We start from the raw sequence: 15,686 nt of genomic DNA on the forward strand, positions 1-15,686 counted from the left end.
AAACATAAAGATATAAAACTGTATTTTTTTGTGAAGAATCAACAACAAGTGGGACACAATCATGAAGTGGAACGACATGTATTGGATATTTCAAACTTTAACAAATCAAAAACTGAAAAATTGGGCGTGCAAAATTATTCAGCCCCTTTACTTTCAGTGCAACAAACTCTCTCCAGAAGTTCAGTGAGGATCTCTGAATGATCCAATGTTGACCTAAATGACTAATGATGATAAATGCAATCCACCTGTGTGTAATCCACCTGTGTGTAAAGACCACTGCAAATCTACCAAGACCTGGCCGTCCCTCTAAACTTTCAGCTCATACAAGGAGAAGACTGATCAGAGATGCAGCCAAGAGGCCCATGATCACTCTGGATGAACTGCAGAGATCTACAGCTGAGGTGGGAGACTCTGTCCATAGGACAACAATCAGTCGTATATTGCACAAATCTGGCCTTTATGGAAGAGTGGCAAAAAGAAAGCCATTTCTTAAAGATATCCATAAAAAGTGTCGTTTAAAGTTTGCCACAAGCCACCTGGGAGACACACCAAACATGTGGAAGAAGGTGCTCTGGTCAGATGAAACCAAAATTGAACTTTTTGACAACAATGCAAAACGTTATGTTTGGCGTAAAAGAACACACCATCCCCACTGTCAAACATGGTGGTGGCAGCATCATGGTTTGGGCCTGCTTTTCTTCAGCAGGGACAGGGAAGATGGTTAAAATTGATGGGAAGATGGATGGAGCCAAATACAGGACCATTCTGGAAGAAAACCTGATGGAGTCTGCAAAAGACCTGAGACTGGGACGGAGATTTGTCTTCCAACAAGACAATGATCCAAAACATAAAGCAAAATCTACAATGGAATGGTTCAAAAATAAACATATCCAGGTGTTAGAATGGCCAAGTCAAAGTCCAGACCTGAATCCAATCGAGAATCTGTGGAAAGAACTGAAAACTCCTGTTCACAAATGCTCTCCATCCAACCTCACTGAGCTCGAGCTGTTTTGCAAGGAGGAATGGGAAAAAATGTCTTGTTGTTGATTCTTCACAAAAAATACAGTTTTATATCTTTATGTTTGAAGCCTGACATGTGGCAAAAGGTTGCAAAGTTCAAGGGGGCCGAATACTTTCGCAAGGCACTGTATATCTGTTCTTAGTTCTAAATTTTTTGAACGGGGCATGCTTATTTAATATGTCGAGGAAAGCACTTTTTTTAAAGCACAACCAGGCATCCTCAATATCCTTCCAGGATACCCGAGCAAGGTCGATCAGAAAGGCCTGCTCGTAGAAGTGTTTTAGGGAGCGTTTGACAGTGATGAGGGGTGGTCGTTTGACCGCGGACCCATCACGCACGCAGCCAATGAGGCAGTGGTCCCTGAGATCCTGGTTGAAGACAGCGGAGGTGTATTTAGAGGGCAAGTTGCTCAGGATGATATCTATGAGGGTGCCCATGGTTACATATTTAGGGTTGCACCTGGTAGGTTCCATAATAATTTGTGTCAGATTGAGGGCATCTAGCTTAGATTGTAGGACGGCTGGGGTGTTAAGCATATCCCGGTTTAGGTCACCTAACAGTATGAACTCTGAAGATAGATGGGGGCAATCAATTCATATATGGTCTCCAGGGCACAGCTGGGGGCTGAATGGGGTCTATAACAAGCGGCAACGGTGATAGACTTGTTTCTGGAACGGTGGATTTTTAAAAGTAGAACCTTGAATTGTTTGGGCACAAACCTAGATAGTATGACAGAACTCTGCAGGCTATCCCTGCAGTAGATTGGAACTCCGCCCCCTTTGTCAGTTCTATCTTGTCGGAAGATGTTATAGTTAGGGATGGAAATTTCAGGATTTTTGGTGGCCTTCCTAAGCCATGATTCAGACACGGTTAGGACATCAGGGTTGGCGGAGTGTACTAAAGCAGTGAATAAAACAAACTTAGGGAGGAGGCTTCTGATGTTAACATGCATAAATCCAAGGCTTTTCCAGTTACAGTCAACAAATGAGAGTGGCTGGGGAATGGGAGTGGTGCTGGGGGCTGCAGGGCCTGGGTTAACCTCTACATCACCAGAGGAAGAGAGGATGAGTAGGATAAGGGTATGGCTAAAGGCTATAAGAACTGGTCGTCTAGTGTGTTCGGAACAGAGAGTAAAAGGAGCAGATTTCTGGGTGCGGAAGAATAGATTAAAGGTATAATGTACAGACAAGGGTATGGTAGGATGTGAGAACAGTGGAGGTAAACTAAAGGCATTGACTGACGAAGAGAGAGGTTTTGTCTCTAGAGGCCCCAGTTAAGCCAGGTTAGGTCACAGCATGTGTGGGGGATGGAACGAAGGCATATTGGGCAGGGCTAGGGGCTCTACAGTGAAATAAGACATTTACTAACCAAAATCGCAATAGACGAGGCATTGGGAGAGGCATGTGTAGCCGACTGATCATAGGGTCCAATGAGTAGCACTCGATGAGTCAGGGAGCCAATTCCGTAGTCGCTGCTACGCTAGGTGAGCTGGAGACACGGCGACTCAGACAGCCAGCGGGCCGGGGCTAACAGATGGGCATCTGGCGACGTCGCAACGGAAGAGCCTGTTGAAACTACCTCGGACAGTTACGACAGACTAGTCGCGTTGGATTGGCAGGGCTCCGTGTCAGCAGTAAAGGGTCCAGGCCAATTGGCAAAGAGGTTTTGTAGCCCAAGAATTGGCTGGTGGATCTCTTTGGCTAGACAGGAGATGGGCCTAGCTCCAGGCTAGCTCCAGGCTAACTGGTGCTTGCTTCGGGACTGAATGGAAGCAAGTCCCCACAGCGATGTTCCAACATCTGGTGGAAACCCTCCCAGAAGAGTGGAGGCTATTATAGCATTAAAGGGGGGGTGGACCAACTCCATATTATCAAATCAAGTGTTATTAGTCACATGCGCCGAATACAACAGGTAGACCTTACAGTGAAATGCTTACTTGCGAGCCCCTAACCAGCAATGCAGTTTAAAAAAAATACGGATACGAAATATAAGTAACAAGTAATTAAAGAGCAGCAGTAAAATTACAATAGCGAGACTATATACGGGGGGTAGCAGTACAGAGTCAATGTGCGGGGGCACCAGTAAGTTGAGGTAATATGTACATGTAGGTAGAGATAAAAGTTATGCATAGATAATAACAGAGTAGCAGCAGTGTAAAAGGGGGGGGGGATGCATAAAGTCTGCGTAGCTATTTGATTAGGTGTTCAGGAGTCTTATGGCTTGGGGGTAGAAGCTGTTTAGAATCCTCTTGGACCTAGACTTGGCGCTCTGATACTGCTTGCCGTGCGGTAGCAGAGAGAATAGTCTATGATTAGGGTGGCTGGAGTCTTTGACCTCTGACACCGCCTGGTGGCAGGAAGCTTGGCCCTGGTGATGTACTGGGCCGTACGCACTACCCTCTGTAGTGCTTTGCGGTCAGAGGCCGAGCAGTTGCCATACCAGGCAGTGATGCTCTCGATGGTGCAGCTGTAAAACCTTTTGAGGATCTGAGGACCCACGCCAGTTCTTCTCAGTCTCTTGAGGGAGAATAGGTTTTGTTGTGCCCTGTTCACGACTGTCTTGGTGTGCTTGGACTGTGTTAGTTTGTTGGTAATGTGGACACCAAGGAACTTGAAGCTCTCAACCTGCTCCAGTGCAGCCCGTTTATGAGAATGGGGATGTGCTCGGCCCTCTGTTTTTCCTGTAGTCCACAATCATTTCCTTTGTCTTGATCACATTGAGGGAGAGGTTTTTGTCCTGGCACCCCACGGCCAGGTCTCTGACCTCCTCCCTATAGGCTGTCTCGTTGTTGTTGGTGATCAGGCCTACCAATGTGTCATCGGCAAACTTAATGATGGTGTTGGATTCGTGCCTGGCCGTGCAGTCATGAGTGAACAGTGAGTACAGGAGGGGACTGGGCATGCACCCCTGAGGGGCCCCTGTGTTGAGGATCAGCGTGGCAAATGTGTTTTTACCTACCCTTACCACCTGGGGGCGGCCCGTCAGGAAATCCATGATCCAGTTGCAGAGGGAGATGTTTAGTCCCAGGGTCCTTAGCTTATTGATGAGCTTTGAGGGCACTATGGTGTTGAATGCTGAGCTGTAGTCAATGAACAGCGTTCTCACATAGGTATTCCTTTTGTTCAGGTGGGAAAGGGCAGTGTGGAGTGCAATAGAGATTGCATCTTCTGTGGATCTTTTGGGGTGGTATGCAAATTGGAGTGGGTCTAGGGTTTCTGGGATAATGGTGTTGATGTGTGCCATGACCAGCCTTTCAAAGCACTTTATGACTTCAGACATGAGTGCTACGCATCGGTAGTCATTTAGGCAGGTTACCTTAGTGTTCTTGGGCACGGGCACTATGGTGTTCTTAAAGCATGTTGGTATTACAGCCTTCTGGAACAGCTGGTGCTTTCATGTGTCAGTGTTATTTGCCTCGAAGCGAGCGTAGAAGTAGTTTAGCTCATCTGGTAGGCTTGTCACTGTGTAGATTTCAACTGTGCTTCCCTTTTGTAGTCTAATGGTTTGCAAGCCCTGCCACATCCGACGAGCGCAAGAGCCAGTGTAGTATGATTCGATCTTAGTCCTGTATTGACGCTTTGTCTGTTTGATGGTTCGTCGGTGGGCATAGCAGGATTTCTTATAAGCTTCCAGGTTAGAGTCCCGCTCCTTGAAAGTGGCAGCTCTAGCCTTTAGCTCAGTGTGGATGTTGCCTGTAATCCATGGCTTCTGGTTGGGGTATGTACGTATGGTCACTGTGGGGACAACGTCATCGATGCACTTACTGATGAAGCCAGTGACTGATGTGGTGTACCATCAGAGGAATCCCGGAACATATTCCAGTCTGTCCTAGCAAAACAGTCCTGTAGCTTCATCTGACCACTTTTTTTTATTGATCTAGTCACTGGTGCTTCCTGCTTTAATTTTTGCTTGTAAGCATGAATCAGGAGGATAGAATTATGGATTTGCCAAATGGATGGCGAGTAAGAGCTTTGTATGCGTCTGTGTGTGGAGTAAAGGTGGTCCAGTTTTTTTATTTATAAAAAAAAAAAAACGTTTTTTTTTTTTCTCCCCTCTGGCTGCACATTTAACATGCTGAAAGAAATTTTGTAAAACTGTTTCCAGTTTCCCTGCATTCAAGTCATCGATTTTATTCTCCAAAGATTGCACGTTTGCTAGCAGAATGGAACGAAGTGGGGGTTTATTCGATCGCCTACGAATTCTCAGAAGGCAGCCCGCCCTCTGGCCCCTTTTTCTCTGCCTCATCTTCACACAAATCACAGGGATCTGGGCCTGTTCCTGAGAAAGCAGTATGTAGTCCCCGTCGGGCTCGTCAGACTCGTTAAAGGGGGAAAAAACAATTCTCCCAGTCTGTGGTGAGTAATTGCAGTCCTGATGTTCAGAAGTTATTTTCGGTCATAAGAGACGGTAGCAGCAACATTATGTACAAAATAAGTTACAAACAACACAAATAAAAAAACACAATCGGTTGGGGACACGTAAAACATCTGCCTTCTTCTCTGGGACCATTTTACTCAGTTAATGCCCATAATTTTGGAATGAGATGTTCCATGAGCAGGTGTCCACATACGTTTGGTCTGTAGTGCATTTAAAGCCTTTTTGGGATTGTGTTGATAGATTTACATGGAAATTAAGTTTATTTCCACCAGAAACCATTCTTGCTCCCATACACCTCTGACTTGATCAATCACACACTCTACTCTTGGTAATTTTGATATGGCTGGTTTGACAGTTCTTTGAGTGATGTTAGTAAGCATGTGATTATTCCCTTAATGAGTCCCCTCTGTGATGTTCCTGAGAGAATGTCACGAGATCAGAGTAGCAAATTCTCAGGCTGTACATTGTGTCCCTAACCTGGACTCTCCAAAGCCTGCTTGTCTTGGCTTCACTGCCAAGGAAAGGCATGGGGAAGGAATGAGAGGAGGAGGGGAACAGTCTATATCCATTCAATTGAACCGTCTCCATACTATTGCTGGGCAGTTTGATGTGCCGAGGGTGTATATTTGGTCATGAAGCCGACCCGCACAACACTGTGTTTTCAGTTGTTGTTGATGTTGGAAGGTGGGTGATGTATGTTGCATAGGAACATGTTACAGTAACTGCGTTATAGCAGTGGTCACATTGGAGCCTGTCTCTAGAGACGTCACTCAGTCAGAATCACCTTTTCTAGAAAGGACACTGCTCCACAACTACATATTAAGACGTCTAATGCTCTAGCTATACTGTGGGCTGATAACCCCTGAATTATTCAATCCACATGTCTAATACAGTGGTTTCAAACCTTGGGGTGGGCTCCCCTGAAATTGAAATGGGGTCCCCTGAGAAAATGGGTGTAAAATGAAACCTTTTAGTGTCAGCCACTTACAATAACCTTTAACACTATTAGAATGCAATTTCATGTAATTATGTGTTGGGACAGCTTGCGGGATGTAAAATTGAGTGAATATGAATACACACCATTAAAGGGATACTTTGTGATTTTGGCAATGAAGCCCTTTACCTTAATTTTTTTAATTGAACCTTTATTTAGCTAAGTTAAGAACAAATTCTTATTTACAATGACAGCCTAGGAACAGTGGGTTAACTGCCTTGTTCAGGGGCAGAACATCCTTGTCAGCTCGGGATTCGATCTAGCAGCCAACCAACTCGGTTACTGGCCCAACGCTCCAACCACTAGGCTACCTGCCGCCCCTTTTGTCTCTGTATCCAGTATGAAGGAAGTTAGAGGTAGTTTCGTGAGCCAATGCCAACTAGCGTTAGCGCAATGACTGGAAGTCTTATGGTATACGCTAGCACTGCAGTTACATAGACTTCCAGTCATTGTGCAAACACTAGTTAGCAATTGCACTAACGTTAGTCAGCAACTTCCTTCAAACTGCACGCAGAGACATACAAATGCTATCCATGAGTTCATCTGACTCTGAGGAAGCAGATAAAGGGCTTCATTGTCAGAATCCTAAAGTTTCGCTTTAACTAGATATAATTTTTCCAAGTGGGGTCATCTGCATTTTCTAATGTCAATTAGGGGTTGTGTGCAGTGCCATTTTTGGAACGCCTTGTCTAATAAGACTATGTGTATAATGTGCCAATGAATACATTTACAACTAAATCATCCATGAGGGCTGATGGCACATCATGTAGTGGTGCTGTAAAGGTGACTGTGTCATGGAAAATGATTATCTATCTAGGCCAGTCATGTGGTATACTCTGTGTGTGTGTGTGTGTGTGTGTCATACCTTTTGCGCTTGAGCTGTGTGTGTGTGTGCGTGCGAGTCCGCAAACATGCCCGATACATTGTAACCACTCCCTTTTTTGATGGACTCTCATGAATGACTACTGCACATGACTCCCCATTACAATCTCTTATATCCTTCCACAGACACGTGATGACTTTCTGGGGCAGGTGGATGTACCATTACACCAGATACCGGTGAGCCTAGTGCAAGGAAATAGTTTATTTAGCACTTGCATAATGTATGTGGAAACCAATTCTCCTAAATCAACATGTTTCCAATCCCACGTCTAAAGGAGTAGGATAGTCTCTGCTGTTTGGTGTTCCATGTTCTCCTTTAGATATAATTTGTTGGAGATCTGTACACTTCACATAGTTACTTATCTTCACCAATGAACTGTCATAGGCACACTCATGTAAACATAAACACCCTCATGTCAGAGTCCTTTCCACAACATTGGCCATAGTTATGGAATTACAGTCCTCCATGTTTGTTACCTTTGCCTTCCTTTTCATAGCATTTACAGCAGACCTACCTTACTGTCTACTGTCTATACAGGACTTGTTTACTGTTGATATACAGTTACTGCATGCGTAGATGTTATACAGCAAATATCTTTATAGAGCATTTCAACTGTTTAAATACTTTTTATTTATTTTTTATTCCAGACAGAAAATCCTAACATTGAAAGGCCATACACATTCAAGGATTTTCTACTTCACCCGAGAAGGTTGGCATTATTTCATGATTATTCAAGCCGCTTATCCTTCCTGGTTTAACATGGATTTACTTTGACATTTTCCTTGACATTTTTATCACGTTCAGTCTTGGCATTGCATAAATTAATTTTAATTATATCTTGTTTCGTTCCAGTGATTTTGCCTTTCTTTCCTGAGGTGTATAAATTAAGCTCAAATAGCTACATAAAGTACATATTGATTTTGCCTTGGAGAAAGCTCAATTTCATATTTGAGTCGGTCACAATGATAGATTGTTGGAATGACATTTATTGTGTGTCTGATATTTGATACACCTAAGAGGCTCACATTACTGTTATTTAGAAGGTGCACTGTTTTCCATGTATTTTTTGTTAAGTGTTTAGTTTTTGTTTTGATGCAGTCACAAATCCAGGGTCAAAGGTCATCTCCGTCTGAAGATGACCTACCTACCCAAAAACAACTCAGAGGATGCTGCAGAACAGACTGAAGACATGGATGTAAGACCGCCACCCACCCAACCAACCTGCCCCCTGTCCTCCTGCCCTCTTTGCCCCCTGACCCCCTGAAATTGAATATTCCCACGCCGTCACCCCCCTCCTCCTTTGATTATACAGTGTCTAATCTACGTGCCTTGGCTGTTGCTCAGCCGGCGTGCTTCAGTATATACATGTAACAGCATATTAGTGCTCAGAGCCAGGAGAAAAGACACCAGGCTCGTTTTACCAGTGTCAAGCCAAGATGGCTGATTGCCTGCCATCTCCATCCTGATAGTTATTGATAAAACCAGCCAGTCATCATTCTTGAACATGCTTAATGTAAGCAGTGGCTAGGAACACCATGTCCAAAAGGCCAATCTATATTTGTCTCACCATGGGTCCAGGGCCTTTGATGAATATGCTGACATCTTCCTTAGAATGATTTGAAGCCAAACTTCAGTAAAGTATGAGTCCCTATGCTTGCCACTGAATTTTCTGTGTAGTGGCCAAGACATTGTTTGACTTGAACAAACATGTAGAAGATTTGGGCAATGTTGACATCTGCATGTGCCATGTTGTGTAACAGTTGTTTTCGTTGTGCAGCCTAGTTGGGAGTTTTTAGAGGGCCAGGACATGTCCGGTCCCAGGCACAACCACCTGCTGCCTGCAATGCCCCCTGGCTGGGAGGAGAGGCAGGACAACCTGGGCAGGACCTACTATGTCAACCACGAAACCAGGACCACACAGTGGCACAGGCCCATAGTACAGTAAGTCTGGGGTTCTCCTGTCATGTCTTTATTCTGACAGCTTGAAATTAATCTATCGTTATTTTAACACTTTGGTAGTATTGGAATACAGTAACACCTGGTTGGTCAAGATATGAGAAGTTGACTGTGAGTGTGTGTGTTTCCCTATGTAGAGACAGCCAGGTAGAGGCAGAGCAGAGGCAGAACATCCACATGGAGGCGCAGCACGCCTTCACTGCCCGCAGGCAGATCTCCGACCAAGAGGACTCCAACGACAGACAACAAGAGTCAACTGAGGTTATTTTCAAGTCTAAATTCAATCAATGTATTGAAAAATTCACATTTAAAGTTAAATGTCACTTTAAATTCAAATGTAATTACAGTTATTCTCCTGACTTTGATGTTGAATTGGAGATGAGATTCTGTTATCTTTTTGTGGTCTCTGGTACGATTATGAAACAACTGTACGTGGTGTGCTGTCCAACTATACGACTTAACTAAGATATATAAGCCCAGACCTATAAGGACCATATCTTACGACCATGTTTTCTGGTCCTAGCCCCTCTGAGCAAATTACTAAATGTCAGGATAGTTCAGAGTGACCCTTAACAATATCAAGTTCACGATCAGGGTGTTCCTCGAAGTCCCCCCCCCAAAAAAAGATTGCCTTACTGAAATTATATCACATGTCAGTTTTATGTAATAATGTCACTCCGTGGCAGAACAAGCAGGTCAGAACTGTTTTCTTAGCTCACAACCAGATGAGAAGACAATTACTTAACACTATCAAGACATCCTTCAGAACAGATGGTAAACTCTTCATGTGTCTTGTTTCCTCTGCTCCAGAGTTGGGAAATCATAACAGAGGATGAGTCCACCTTGTACAACAGCCAGCGCTCCCCCCCTCCACCCCACTCCCCCCTGGAGTTTCACTCCTTCTGTGACGAGCTCAGTCGCCTCCAGGCCTTGGGTGCCACATCCGGCAACCGACGTACCTCCCTCCAGGTGAATAATTTACTGGCCAGCGCTGACCGGGCTCCCGTTACCAATCGGCCGACACCCAAAGCCAGACTGGGGATATGCTTCCTGAACAGGGTCCTTCCACAGTTCTAAGAAGGGACTGAAAACACACTGTGTTATAACAACACAGCTGTAATCAGTCTCTCCAGTATTTCGCTGGGATTTTTTGTGATATTCAAAAATGATAGATTTTGCTACATCAATTCTAACATTTTACATGGCAATATGCAAAGTTTTTATCTGTGTGGCTTGATTGAACCATATTTTGCAGTAAATGGGCACTGCTGATTGGTTGAAATTGCAAGCCCTTGCATAATATTAAAGAAATGTAATGCAATTGCAGTATCCTTGAGGGACTTTCATATTTTAGTATTAGACAGGTATTAGTGCCTGTCTAGAGCTGGATAATATGTGCCTATTAACACGTGTATGGGGAATGACTGTAGTTTCTGTTGTCTTGCTCTCTTCAGCTGCAGGGCCCTTCCAGTCATTCAAGTCACTCCAGTCGCAGAGGCAGTGCCCAGACTCTGACAGTAGAGGAGCACCCTGTTCATCCTGTGGCCAGTCATTCAAGTCACTCCAGTCGCAGAGGCAGTGCCCAGACTCTGACAGTAGAGGAGCACCCTGTTCATCCTGTGGTGTGTGTTACGTTCCCTGAATCCCCTGTGCCCACACACACACACCGCAGCACAGGGAAGCACAACACTCCTGTATTACAGCAATATTTGTGGGATAGGGTCATCTGAGCTCAGCTTCAGCATGTAAGTGTGGCTTCCATAGTTTTCCCAGATGATGTAAGGACAATGAGAATGCAGTCATCAGGTTTGAGCATGTAGCTCAGTGATTCAGAGGAAGTTATTGTTCTATTCACTTGAGGTATTGTTGTATGGATTGTTTGATGCCCCTCTTTCTATGTTGTTCAATAGTTGTTAGCAACCTCAGCAGGGCTGCCTCCAGGCTGGGAGGAGAAGCAGGATAGTAAGAGCAGACCCTACTACGTCAATCACAACAGCAGGATAACCACTTGGACACGGCCACTCATCCAGGTAGGCTGCATTCCTCCTTTTGCTCTCACTTTCTCTCAAACCACAGTGCACTAAAGAAGTTTTCAAAGTCATGTGAAAAGACAATCAGGACCCACTTAACTTGTGTAGATACAGTGCCATTGGAAAGTATTCAAACCCCTTGACTTTTTCCACATTTTGTTACGTTACAGCCTTATTCTAAAAATGATTAAATCGTTTTTTTCCCTCATCAATCGACACACAATACCCCATAATGACAAGGCAAAAACCGGTTTCTATAAACTTTTGCTAATTGATAAAAAAATATATACAAAAAATATTACATTTACATAAGTATTCAGACCCCGTACTCAGTACTTTGTTGAAGCACCTTTGGCAGCGATTACAGCATTGAGTACTCTTGGGTATGACGCAACAAGCTTGGCACACCTGTATTTGGGGAGTTTCTTCCATTCTTCTCTGCAGATGCTCTCAAGCTCTGTCAGGTTGGATGGGGAGTGTCGCTGCAAAGCTATTTTCAGGTCTTTCCAGATATGTTAGATTGGGTTCAAGTCCAGGCTCTGGCTGTTCCACTCAAGGACATTCAGAGACTTGTCCTGAAGCTCTGTATTGTCTTGCCTGTGTTCTTAGGGTCGTTGTTCCAGTCTGGGGTCCTGAGCGCTCTGGAGCAGATTTTCATCAATGATCTCTGAGCTTTGCGCCGTTCATCTTTGCCTCGATCCTGACTAGTCTCCCATTCCTTGCCACTGAAACACATCCACACAGCATGATGCTGCCACCACCATGCTTCACCGTAGGGATGGTGCCAGGTTTCCTTGGCATTCAGGCCAAATAATTCAATCTTGGTTTCATCAGACCAGAGACTCTCTTGTTTCTCATGGTCTGGGAGTCTTTAGGTGCCTTTTGGCAAACTCCAAGCGGGCTGTCATGTACCTTTTACTGAAGAGTGGCTTCTGTCTGGCCACTCGACAAGAAAGGCCTGATTGGTGGAGAGATGCTTGTCCGTCTGGAAGTTTCTCCCATCTCCACAGAGGAACTCTAGAGCTCTGTCAGTGACCATCAAGGCCCTTCTCCTCTGACTGCTCAATTTGGCCGGGCGACCAGCTCTAGGAAGAGTCTTGGTGGTTCCAAACATCTTTCTTTTAAGAATGATGGAGGCCACTGTGGTCTTGGGGACCTTCAATGCTGCAGAAATGTTTTGGTATCCTTCCCCAAATCTGTGCCTCAGTACAATCCTCTGTCTGTGCTCTCTCTATGGCTTGGTTTTTGCTTTGACCTGCACTGTCAACTGTGGAGCCTTTTTTATAGACAGGTGTGTGCCTTTCCAAATCATGTCCAATCAATTGAATTTACCACAGGTGGACTCCAAGTTGTAGAAACATGGAGTCAAGGATATTCAATGGAAATGGGATGCACCTGAGCTCAATTTTGAGTCTCATAGCAAAGAGTCTAAATACTTATGTAAGAAAGGTATTTCTGTTTTCACTTCATCATTATGGGGTATTGTGTGTAGATTGCTGAGGATAATTTTGTATTTAATCCATTTTAGAATACGGCTGTAACGTAACAAAATATGGAAAAAGTCAAGGGGTCTGAATACTTTCCGAAAGCACTGTAGATAATGTTGATGTAGAATCCAGTTCACCCTCCTAGTATATCAATAGTGTTAATCTTCGTCTCTCCTTTCATGGTTCAGATAACCTCAGACGCAGCAGCCCAGGCTGTTCTGTCCCAGAACGTCACTGTGTACCAGCCCCCCATGCTCTCTCCTGAGGGCTCCCCCCAGCACTCCCCCGGCTCACAGAGGGAGCGTGGCTTCATGCCTGCAGGCTGGGAGGTCCGCAATGCCCCCAACGGAAAACCCTTCTTCATCGACCACAACACTAAGACCACTTCCTGGGTGAGAAAGCAAGCACCTGCATACCACCACTCTTAAAAGGACATGCAGTACCAGTCAAAAGTTTGGACACACCTACTCATTAAAGGGTTTTTCTTTATTTGTACTATTTTCTACATTGTAGAATAATAATGAAGATGTCAAAACTATGAAATATCACACATGGAATCATGTAGTAACCAAAAAAGTGTTAAACCAATAAAAATATATTTTATATTAGAGATTCTTCAAAGTAGCCACCCTTTGCCTTGATGAGGCACACTCTTAGCATTCTCTCAACCAGCTTCGTGAGGAATGCTTTTCCAACAGTCTTGAAGGAGTTGCTGAGCATATGCTGAGCACTTGTTGACTACTTTTCCTTGACTCTGCGGTCCAACTCCTCCCAAACCATCTCAATTGGGTTGAGGTCGGGTGATTGTGGATGCCAGGTCATCTGATGCAGCACTTCATCACTCTCCTTCGTTAAATAACCCTTACACAGTCTGGGGGTGTGTTTTGGGTCATTATCCTGTTGAAAAACAAATGATAATCCCACTAAGCGCAAACCAGATGGGATGGCAAATTGCTGCAGAATGCTGTGGTGGCCATGGTAACCTTGAGTTCTAAATAAATCACTGACAGTGTCACCAGCAAAGCACCATCACACCTCCTCCATGCTTCACGATGGGAACCACACATGCAGAGATCATCCGTTCACCTATTCTGTGTCTCACAAAGACACGGAGGTTGGAAGCAAAAATCTCAAATTTGGACTCAGTCTAAAGGACAGATTTCCACCGGTCTAATGTCCATTGCTCGTGTTTCTTGGCCCAAGCAAGTCTCTTCTTATTATTGGTGTCCTTGAGTAGTGGTTTCTTTGCAGCAATTCGACCATGAAGATCTGATTCACGTAGTCTCCTGTGAACAGTTGAGGATGTGTCTGTTACTTGGACTCTGAAGCATTTATTTGAGCTGTAATTTGAGTGTGTTAACTCTAAGGTAACTCTGGTTCTTCCTTTCCTGTGGCGGTCCTCATGAGAGCCAGTTTTATCATAGCGCTTGATGGTTTTTGTGATTGCACTTGAATTAGCTTTCAAAGTTCTTGACATTTTCTGGATTGACTGATCTTCATGTCTTAAAGTAATGATGGCGTGTCGATTCTCTTTGTTTATTTGAGCTGTTCTTGCCATAATATGGGCTTGGAATTTACCAAATAGGACTATCTTCTGTAACCACCCCTACTTTGACACAACTGATTCTCAAACACATTTAAGAAGTTCCACAAATTAACTTTTACCAAGGCACACCTGTTAATTGAAATGCATTCTAGGTGACTACATCATGGAGCTGGTTGAGAGAATGCCAAGAGTGCAAATCTGTCATCAAGGCAAAGGGTGGCTACTTTGAAGAATCTCAAATATATATATATATATATTTTAAATGATTTGTTTTACACTTTTTTGGTTACTACATGATTCCATATGTGTTATTTCATAGTTGCAATGTCTTCACTATTATTCTACAATGTAGAAAATAGTACAAATAAGGAAAAACCCTTGAATGAGTAGGTGTGTCCAAACTTTTGACTGGTGTCGTTTTTCTTGATCAGGTCACATGATCAATAAATACCCCCAGGCCCTACCTATAGGGTCTAGTCACGCATCATCATGGCCAGAATGACCAGTTATCCACTGGACAATACTGCCATTCTCACTGCTCCTTCCTGTTTGTGTGACTTATTTCCTTTTTATCTGGCTGTGAACAGGAAGACCCCAGGTTGAAGATTCCTGTGCACATGAGGAGGAGACCTTCGCTAGACCCAACTGACCTCGGGCCAATGCCGGTAAGCTTTACAATGATATCATATCCAATAGCATTCTAAGAAGGCAATTAGCAGCCCAGTGTCATGAGCCTCTTAAAGTTGAAAGTTGCTGAGTGAATGGTTGATTTTAAGGGAAAAAATATGTGAGTAATGTTTGTGCTACCCTTATCTTAGCCTGGCTGGGAGGAGAGGGTCCACAGTGATGGGAGGATATTCTACATAGATCACAGTATGTATGACATGTACTACAATTTGTCAAAATGAGTGAAAAATGCATATGCCGACTACCAATGCTGAATACATCTGATGTATTTTCAGACACGAAGAACACACAGTGGGATGACCCCAGACTACAGAATTCAGCCATAACTGGACCAGTAAGTATAGATGATATTTAAAAATAAAAATAATTTAATGCTATAGTTAGAGATTTTTATGTATTAGATTCCGGGAGAGTAATTTTAGGAATGCAATATGGCCCATTCTCTTTTTGGAGTCAGGTTCTCCAGGTTGGCCATAAAACCGAATAATTCATCATGTGTTCATAATTGATTTCCGGTCATTGGATCTCCTATCCTTGTCTATTTTAGGCTGTGCCTTACTCCAGAGACTATAAACAGAAGTATGAATACTTCCGGAAGAAGCTGAAGAAACCGGTGAGCAATGTTTTTCCCAAGACAGGGAATCATTGTAATTACTGAAGGCCCTATGCTCTTAATGTTCTGTTATTACAGCTAAACCTCACAAA

The 15,686-nt window shown here is 43.9% G+C and overlaps 1 protein-coding gene across 5 annotated transcripts in view; it reads left to right on the forward strand.

Moving 5' to 3' along the window:
* The window catches only part of LOC110526425 (E3 ubiquitin-protein ligase NEDD4), a 51,121-nt gene that overhangs the window by 30,239 nt on the left and 5,196 nt on the right, over positions 1–15,686 (forward strand). For 4 of the 5 annotated variants that reach the window (XM_036980820.1, XM_036980819.1, XM_036980821.1 and 1 more), the window contains 13 exons: positions 7,401–7,451; positions 7,923–7,984; positions 8,374–8,470; positions 9,053–9,216; positions 9,369–9,492; positions 10,042–10,200; positions 10,686–10,853; positions 11,142–11,261; positions 12,937–13,140; positions 14,882–14,959; positions 15,113–15,167; positions 15,257–15,315; positions 15,529–15,594. In XM_036980820.1, the coding sequence (XP_036836715.1) occupies positions 7,401–7,451; positions 7,923–7,984; positions 8,374–8,470; positions 9,053–9,216; positions 9,369–9,492; positions 10,042–10,200; positions 10,686–10,853; positions 11,142–11,261; positions 12,937–13,140; positions 14,882–14,959; positions 15,113–15,167; positions 15,257–15,315; positions 15,529–15,594 (1,407 nt within the window). The remainder of the gene's footprint in view (positions 1–7,400; positions 7,452–7,922; positions 7,985–8,373; positions 8,471–9,052; positions 9,217–9,368; positions 9,493–10,041; positions 10,201–10,685; positions 10,854–11,141; positions 11,262–12,936; positions 13,141–14,881; positions 14,960–15,112; positions 15,168–15,256; positions 15,316–15,528; positions 15,595–15,686) is intronic. The other variant, XM_021607396.2, reaches the window with a different exon arrangement.

This window comes from Oncorhynchus mykiss, chromosome 6 (assembly GCF_013265735.2).
Source record: "Oncorhynchus mykiss isolate Arlee chromosome 6, USDA_OmykA_1.1, whole genome shotgun sequence".
Taxonomy (NCBI): Eukaryota; Metazoa; Chordata; class Actinopteri; order Salmoniformes; family Salmonidae; genus Oncorhynchus; species Oncorhynchus mykiss.